Below are 9460 nucleotides of genomic sequence, written 5' to 3'. Positions count from 1 at the left end.
GAAAGTGTCATGTAGCATTCTAGAGAGCATGCACATATTGGCTTACCTGCAATAACAGAGAATAACATTATGAAATAGCAAATTATTTATTCTTGAAAAATGCTGTACATTAATGAGCTGATGATATTTTTATGTGAAAATAATGTGGTTCCGTGTGGCCTGGCTGAAAAGGAGGAAAAAAGTCAGGTGCAGGATTAGTTGGACCGTTTAATAAATGCATTGTAATAAAATAGTGTAATCATTTATGTGCAGCCGCACTAAGTAGCTAACACATATTATGCACTAGCCAGACATAAAGGGGTTCTCAGCATTAAGTCATGTTTACATGCAACTTTAATTAAAACCTTCAGGTACTTGGTTGAGCATGGTTTGACATCAAATATCGACATTGCATAATATTTATAACAGGATAAAAATTTCGAGCTTCAAATACCTGCGTTTTTGTTAAAGCAGCAGCTTTGTTCTTAGCGTTTCATAGAAAAAGAGGCAAAAACCTGCTCGTGGCACATCAGAATTTTGAAAACATTAGTTCGACTCTGAAATTTGCAAGAACCTAGCATTATTTCACAATCTGAAAGAATGAAACACCTTTCTGTTTTGTGTGTTGCATGGAAGAACAAGATGCATGGAACTTCTGCTAGTCAAAACAGAAAGCAAGGCGCAACATGGAGTCTGTGCTCCACGAGAGAGCTCAGAAACTGAAGCTTACAATCTAAATGCCTTAAAGCATTGAAAAAAAAAATGCATGACTTGCCTACTTAGACTTTCAGGTGTTGAGTCAAAGATTTGCCGCCAGTTTCATAATTTTGGCATGAACGATTGTCCGGCACTTCTGCTTCCCATTCCATTTGGTCCCTTTGGTGGGGTTGATGTCAAAGATTTCTCTGTAAGAAGAACAGAAGCATTTTCAAATTCTCCTGTCAGCTTTAGAGACCAGATGCGTAATGCTTAGCACATCAGCATGCATCATTTTTCCTAAAACAAAGAAGATGTAGAAAAAAGGTACAGGCAACTTCTATTGAATAAATGTTTTTAAAGAAACAGCCATTTTCTTTCCAGAAACTCATTCTGTAGTATGAGCAATTGCAGAGGATACTCCGCATGCTACAACTGCTGAAACATGCAGACACAGTCATACGCAAAGACAAGTTGCCATAATTACCAGTTATTTCTAGCAAGTAATAGTACTTCACTTTACTCACATCCCATCTTTAATCACGTTTAACTGCATATCCATGTGCACTAGCTTGGCAGGTGATCACAAACTTTTAGTTACACCATATGTCATTGCCTGCAAGCTAAAGACTGTCTTTCTAAATGTGCTTTTAAGGATATGGTGCCTAGAATACCTTTTTGGCCCAATGACAAGTGAGGAAAGCACAATGCTTTATTTATTTGTTTATATCCTGAATGGTCTCAGACTGAGACATTACTTCAGGGTTTGCTGGAACAAGTACTGCATTTTGCATTCCCAAGATATGAAAGCATATGGAATAAAATGTCACAAGATGTACTGAGAGGACCATTGATGGGACCTGAAGAATCTGCTGACTAGCTTTTTCTGGATTGTGGCCTGCGAAAAATCTGCCAAAGACCGAGGACTTAAGCATTTTTCACCGAACTGTGTTACCGGCAACATTATCCTTTTTTAATGCTTTTTAGCTATACAGACAACAGTATGGCCTACAATACGATGAAAAAATGAGTTTTATCTTATTTGCATAAATATGCAAGAGGCAGTTTGTGAACTCGGGAGAATATTAAAAGAAATATAATTATAATGCAATCCCAAGGCGTTTAGGCCAACCATAGCTGAGGGCCCCATAGAAAGGCAGATGGCTGGTTAAAATGCGAAAGTAGCGGATAAACCCATGTTATTTAAGAGGCAAACCTTCAGATGTGCGCCGCGATCGGGTGAAGCCACACCTCCAATGGCGCAATTAAGGAGCGCAGCCTTACAAGCAGCAGCGGCCGCCGTCACTGCCCTACTGCCGCTACTTGGCGTTTCCAGCTGCCTAGGCCTGCTCAACTCTGCCCTTTTTTGCTTTCTCTACTCCAGTCTACTCTTTCAGTGCCTTCTATTTCTCAGCGACCTGCACCGTCACCTTTCCATATCCACAGCCAACTTCTGCTTTGCACTTGCACGCTTTGCTCTGAGCACAGTAAAGCTGGCTTCTCCCTACGGCTGTAAAGCTGTGCGGTGAAGGTTACTTTAACTACGTAGTAAACCTCGGGGGGAAAAAAAAAAGAATTCACACTGTATTCATGCCTTGCTTCCGAATCTAGTGCGAATGACATTCTGAAGTGCATGGTAAAACAGATGGGTGTCAGGTGAAGCATCGCCCAAACTTCATTTCGTGCAGTTTTGGAGTTGTTTAAGGTTTCCGCTATCTTGCTGTGCCGAACATTGGACAGACCGGACGATGTGTTAATAACAGGCTTCAGGAACACTAAAATTCCTGCGATAACTCAGCAAAGTCATACATTGACCTCACTCTGCACCGTCGTTTGTGTGGCTGCATCCAGGTATTTTGTGCTACAGCCATTCTTTCTTTTGGTACAACGACCAATTGGCTAGAAAAATAATGGAAGCATATTACATGCATAATTCTGGGGACATTTGCATCAGTCGACCGGATCTAGAAGTGGAATTCGCCATAACATACCTAGATTTGAAAGCCAAAGTTAAAACTTTTGCACTGCCTCCAAAAGTTGAGAAATTAGCATGTCACCGAATGGTAACAATTAGAATTTGGTCCATTTTGTGCATCTGGACTGAGTAGTGTGAAGGATCAAACCATAGAACTCGAGCCAACTCGAAGGCTCACGCACAGTAAAAATATGTTTTTTATCTGACAAATCGGTTCCTATTTTTCCCCTGCAATTTTTGTTGAATGAGAGATGAAGAATTGTTCGATGTTGGCTGGAGTCTGCACATGCATGCCCTCCTCATCATCTAGCTTGCTCACAGTAACGCCAAACATATTGATCATATAGTGCTGGCTGCTGAGAACATTAACATCATACTTTGAATGCACGCTTTATGTAGTAATGAGCACACAGCATACAGACAGCATCTCGTGAATTCGAAATGTTGGGCACTAACAGCTTAATGCAAGCGCCAAATGGCAAGATGTGAATTAGACACTTTTATTCACTAGCATAAGCAGTGGCACGTTGGTAGTTTGAAGCTGTGAAGCAGTGCTAAGACATGAGCATTATGCACTCCTTAATGTCAGTGCCTAAAGAGTTATTGTACCAGTACAATGTATCAGCTTCAAGTGCTGAGTAAATCTGGCATGTTTCGAAAGTATAAACGGGAAACTCACCTCTGGAGAAATTCAAGAGTTGTTGCAGCTTTCACAGGGTAGGACATGTTGAAGACATAGTAGGCAAGGAAAGCAAGCCGTGTCGCCTCGCCAAAGCCAGTTGGCTCAGAAAAGAGCACTTGTTGCTCACATATAATATAGCATTGGTTCTGAAAAAAGCTGCCTGTAAGAATGTAGTATGACAATTAGGAGTACTATAAATTGCAACCCAGGTAAAGTCACTTGTGCAAATTATGCTTTCAGTGATCGAATGAGTGGCAATTCGAAGTTTTTTATGCAAGAAATTTTTCTCCTGCAGATATTTTCCTGTACGAGCTCTAAAAAATATACTCAATGTCAGCACAACTAGCTTAGAGTAGGCTTTTTACTTTGCACGCAACGTACAGTGTTCTTCTGTTCCCCTATGACTTCACACAATTTTTAAAAATGGGATGATTCAGTTAGAAGAGCGCTTTTTTCGGCATAGCACTGTCAATACTGTAGTACATCAGAATACAACTAAGACATATATGCTAACTAGCAAGCTTATCAATCAATATTGAATAATTAACTTTTTACCTATTAATGTTAGGCTCCCTGATTATTAAGAGGCATGTAGCTCACCATAATAAATATCCATATCAGTTTTTAAAATTTCAAAAATGTGGTTACCCTCAGCAGTGTGGCCTAACAATTTTTGGCTGCATTGTGCCGAAATACATGCGTTTTCGAGGAGCTTGCAGGAAAAGCTACCTCTCCAGTGCACATCAACCGTTGAAATAGAAAAAATTGGGGCACAGAGCCGAGGGTAGCCACTTTTTTGAAGTTCTAAAAACTGATATGGACATTACTCACAGTGCGCTACACGCCTCTCAGTAATTAGGGAGCCTGACCGTAATAGTTAAAAAAGGTAACCATTCAATATTAACAAGTGTGCTAGTTAGCACATATTAGCTGTATTGTGATGCGCTATACCACTGGCAATGCTATGTCGAAAACAGTGCTCTTCTAACTAAATAAATCCTATTTTTAAAAACTTTGTAAAGTCTTAGGTGAAACACCTTGTATAATCAGAATAACGGCCTGAGGTGCGAGTTGGTGCATGATGAAATGAACGGCTGCGCAAATCAAGACAAAGACAAGAAAGAGACACCACATGCGCACTCGCATGTGGTGTCTCTTTCTTGTCTGTGTCCTGATTTGCGTAGCCGTTCATTTCCCCCTGTATAATGCTCATAGGACCACTTTTCAATGTTCCCATATGAAATCAATCCAACTTTTTTCAGCATAAAGCATGTAGTCTGACTTCTAGGTAATGGAGCTCATTGTGTCACGTTTGACATAAAGAAATTGTTACATAACGACATCTCCAAAAGTGAATACAACAATGACATCCCTTGGATTTAGTGTAGCACTGAAGAAATAATTACGATGTATAGAGAAGCTTACCAAGTGCCACAACAGTTGGAGTGCATGGCAACTCATGCAGCCTCTCCGTGATGCTTGTTCCTTCCTGAAAACCAAAAAAGACAACACAATGCATTCTAACTGAAACACAAGATAATAGGCATTAGTACTGCTCCGTGTCCTATCCATCCACGGGATGACAGCAGCACGTAACATATTAGCGTGTCCTATTGACATAATTAAATTGCTGCCTTCTAGACAGTTTCAATCAATACAAAATCACATTTTATGGCACTGATTAATTGAAATATTAAGAGAAGCATGTGGCATCAGTTTGAAAATCATATGACGTCAACTTCTTTCACTATACCGACTGGTTGGAAGAATAACATAGCAGTATGCTAGACATGGGTAACTGCAGCCAGCTTCTCTTAATTTAATTCGCATCCTAATACAGTTCTGAGGTCAGAAAGAGCAAAGAACTCACTTCAAAAACTCGAAAGAGTTGGCCGACATCGTCCTTGAAAAGGGCTGCGAGAAGTGGCAAAAAAGCGGCTTCTTTTGCTCCTCTGTTGCCCCTACTTTCCTCAAGCTCCATTTGCACATAGTAGTACAGCACCTCCTTTTTGTTACTGTCTCTGAGAAAGTTGGCCAGTGCAGAAGCACAGAGTGCTGTTTTTTCTTCAGATATGGCCTGGAAAAACTCAGCAGATGAGTAAAACTGCATTCACATTCAATATGAAAGGTCCCAGCAACATCTGTCTCAAGTGGTGAAAAATTGTACAAAAAGAGAACTCTTAACTCTCTTGACGGTGATGGGCACTAGCATTGCAAATGACTCAAAAGCTTCATAAATGGCTGGCATGATTGTCGGATAGCTTTACCACGGTGCTTTGATTTATATGTATAGAAGTACAGCATAAATGCAGCCCATCTGAAGAGTTTGCAAGAGTTCAGCACAAGTTTTCTTGGCTTCCATGAAAATTTAAGTCTGTTTTTACACAGGCTGCTGCCATTTTAGCAGGAGACAGCTGAAGCAAATGTGTAGTATTGATTACTGCAAGGGGCTAAGTCACAGCTATTCTCTCATTCTGCAACACGTGCCTGCCCACAATGAAGAGCTCACAGAATTTCGCGTCAAATGAAATTACTGTTCTCTGAAGCATTGCTGCCAAAGCGATTTAGAGCAATGACTGTACCATGATGTGAAAAAGCACTCTACCCTTACTAAATTATAATATGTTTCAATAATCCTGTCACGTTATAAGCATCACAATAATGAAAATGCCTCGCATGCGGGAGGTGCAGGGTTCGATCCCCAGTGCCGCCGGGTACTCACAGGTGATACAGTGGGTACAATAAAGCTTTCCCCTGCCTGGCACTCAGCTTCTTTAGGGTGAAATGCTTGGGAAATTGGTCTATGACCCCACCTTGTGCAATGAAAAACTACCTTGTGCCATAGCGCTCTTCGGCTAAAGCTGCCGTTGTGCCATAAAAATTCATCATCAGAATAACGAAAAACATTTCTGATTAATACAGTATTAGCAACATTCACCTTTACATCTTTTCCGAGCAGCTGGTCTGCATGTCCATAAAAAAAGCGGGCATGGAAAAGCAGAGGCCACTGTGCTTTGATTTCCCTGGTCTGGTGCACCGGATTATTTGAATTAATGTAGTCTCTTTGGTCACCATACGTTTCTTGCATATATTGCAGTGCCAATGGCAAGTTGATTTCTCTGGCACTCTTGAGTCCCTCCTGCCTCAAAAATCTTACTTTCTCTTGAGCGGCATCGCCACTTGAATTCAAGATTGGCTGCCAATTTAGGCACCCATAGGAAACATTGGCACGCTTCTTCGATTTTCGGTCCGGTACTTGGGATGGTTGCCTTTTGCCCCGGGTCATATTCTCAACTCTGTTTTCCATTTGCTGGAACAGCGAATCATAACCACGGCCTAGCAGGTGCCCATCCACACCCCTGTCCTTTAGTATGGGGAATTCTTCTACAACCTTCTCAGCCACGCTTCGTATGAATTCTCTCCTGGGTCGTGAGCATTTTGCAACCATTTGCCCAACAATACATTGCACAAGGTCCCGTCTGTCTTTTGGGCGAAGAAGGGGACCGCCTGGCCTCAGGCAGGCTAGCACAGTTTCTGGAAAGCTGCCGGTGTCAACCTTAAAGGTGAAGTCAACCTGAAGTGCAGCAGTCTCCCCTTCAGGATTTGAACTACTCATATTCTGTGTGCCTGAGTGACCTGCAAGTGAAACAAGTATTTGGCAGCACATTAAATTTGGAGGATAACTCAAGCATGGCATAGTACACTGGCTATAAGTAACTAAACAATCCAGCAAAATGAAGATGCTAGAATTGCTGGCTAGGAGTAGACACATAAATACACAAACTTATAATTCTGAAATAGTATAACACATTTATCGTAAAATTCAAACACTATATTTACTGGTTGACCACTGTGTCCTGCATGTAAAGTAAGGTACTTATATCTCAAAAAGTATTTGTTCTGGTTACTATGCAAGACTTGCACTCCTGTCTCGTTGGGTTTTCAGCAGCAGTCGGGCACTTTCGTACTTGTCAGCAATTTACTGTCATATATAAAGAGCCTGTCTGGTGCCCTTGACAATGCATTGGAGTGCAGTCATTCATATGATGTGACTTGCATGTGGATAGCTATGGGCACCGAAACTATTAGAATGACTCAAACAATTTCCAATAACATGCCTGGTCTACTTCTGTAGCGAATATATTCACGCACAGAAATAACCAAATTTAATCACTTGATACCACAATCTCACTTCCCTGCGCTCTAAAGAGCCAACATGATAGCAGTGGCACATCATGATGAATGTATCGTGTCCATTGTTTATCAAGTAATTGTGCAAGTACCACAAAATATCCATGCTCAGGATATATTTTTACTCTATTACTTCTTAACTCATGAATCACATAACTAAAATACTTCAGTATCACAAAAAAGAATGAAGTTAATTCTTTTCATGTATCTATCTGGCAAATGGGAGTGCAAACTTCAGCATAAGGTCATTCTCAGCACATGGAACACCAAGATTACTTTTGTCGGCTCACTATAGTGACACTAGAAACTTGGAAGCAAGCAACACGAAAGCTGCTCTGCTATACTAGTAGCTAAATACACTAGAATTTAGGTACCACTACAGTTACCCATTGTCATCTAAGCAATTTTTGGCAATGCTACAAATGTACTTTGCATTGTAACAGCCATCATGCATAGTTGGAGCCGGTGTTGCCTGGAAAAATATTGTGGGCAACAGTGGCTACTGAAACTTGCTGGAAGACAAAACTGCATGAACAGGAAACCATCATTTGTGTACTTAAACTCTGAAACTTGATAGCTGTACCTCTTCAAATATGCACACGCTGAGCAGTAACATGAAGGTCCACTGGCTTAGAATAAAACTGACATTCACGCTACTCCTGCAGCAGCTGCGGCTCATAATCGCTCGATCAACAGATGCCTCAGTGCCGGTTCAATTTTCTTATCAGATTCAGATGCTTTAGCTCCATTCAAGGACACTCAACATCAAATCAGGCACATATGTTTCAACAATGAATGTTGGCTATAACATAGCCTTGTAGTATATACAGATAAGGGGTGTTTCACCCAAGAATGTACACAATATTTTAAAATAGGCTTTTTGAGTTAGAGGACCGCTTTTTCCGGTGTAGCATTGTCAGTGGTGTAGTACATCTGAATGCAGCTAAAGCGTGTTAACTAGCAGGCTGATTAACCAATATTGATGATGACAATTATGGATTTTTATGGCGCAAGGGCATCTCTGGCCAAAGAGCTCCATGGCACAAGGTATTTTGTCTTCTACTCAAGGTGGGGTCAAAGGCCCATTTCCCAAGCATTTCACCCCAGATAAGCCAAGCACCAGGACAAAAAGCTTGTACCCATTGTATCACCAGTGGGTACCCGGTAGCACTGGGGATCGAACCCTGCATTTCCCACATGCGAGGCGGATGCTCAACCACTTGGCCACCGCTGCGGTCTCAACTATATATTGAATAGTTAATTTTTAACTATTACTGCCAGATTCCTTAATTATTTATAACCATGTAACCCACCGTAATTAACATCCATGTCATTTTTTTAAATTTCGAAAACACGGTTACCCTCAGCGCTGTTGCTAAAGGAATTTTGCCTTTATCGCACCAAAATACCTGCGCTTTCGAGAAGCTTGCAGGCAAAGCAACCTCTCCAGTGCACGTAACTTGTCGAAATAGCCAAAATTTGTTGGGCCACAGCGCCGAGGGTAACCGCATTTTGAAAATTGTAAAATCTTAATGGATATTATGGTGGGCTACACACCCCACAGTAATTAACAAGCCTAATTTAAAAGTCAACTATTCAGTAGTAAATAACAAGTCTGCTAGAGCACATCTTACCTGTATTCTGATGTGCTATATAGCTGACAATAATATGCTGAAAACAGTGGTTCTCTTAACTCAAAAAGCCTATTTTTTAAAATTGTTTAAAGCCTTAGGTGAAACACCCTGTATACCTCATACACCTGAAAGCATGCGAATAATATTAAGACTATGCAGATGAAAGAGAGCTGCATAATAATGCACAGAAATTAAGAACACAAAAATTGTTGCACCTTGCAGTGTACGTTCAGTTGTGGGTGCAGTGTCGGTGACAATAAAAATCCTTTCTTCCAAAAGAAGATGTTCAATGACTTCTTGAAG

The 9460-nt window shown here is 40.9% G+C and overlaps 1 protein-coding gene across 1 annotated transcript; it reads right to left on the bottom strand.

The window, feature by feature from the left end:
* Nucleotides 1–269: 269 nt before the first annotated feature.
* On the bottom strand, nt 270–9441 carry LOC144100629 (uncharacterized). Its single transcript, XM_077633517.1, has 6 exons — nt 9373–9441; nt 6889–6968; nt 5203–5409; nt 4758–4821; nt 3330–3492; nt 270–884 (listed from the first exon to the last, which is right to left on the bottom strand). The coding sequence occupies exons 2-6, from the start codon at nt 6946–6948 to the stop codon at nt 779–781; spliced, it is 600 nt and encodes a 199-aa protein (XP_077489643.1). The 5' UTR covers nt 6949–6968; nt 9373–9441; the 3' UTR covers nt 270–778.
* Nucleotides 9442–9460: the final 19 nt, after the last annotated feature.

The sequence above is a fragment of the Amblyomma americanum genome, chromosome 1, assembly GCF_052857255.1.
Source record: "Amblyomma americanum isolate KBUSLIRL-KWMA chromosome 1, ASM5285725v1, whole genome shotgun sequence".
Lineage (NCBI taxonomy): Eukaryota > Metazoa > Arthropoda > Arachnida > Ixodida > Ixodidae > Amblyomma > Amblyomma americanum.
The sequence above is the reverse complement of the archived record's forward strand: the minus strand, read 5'-3'. Positions and strand labels throughout refer to the sequence as shown.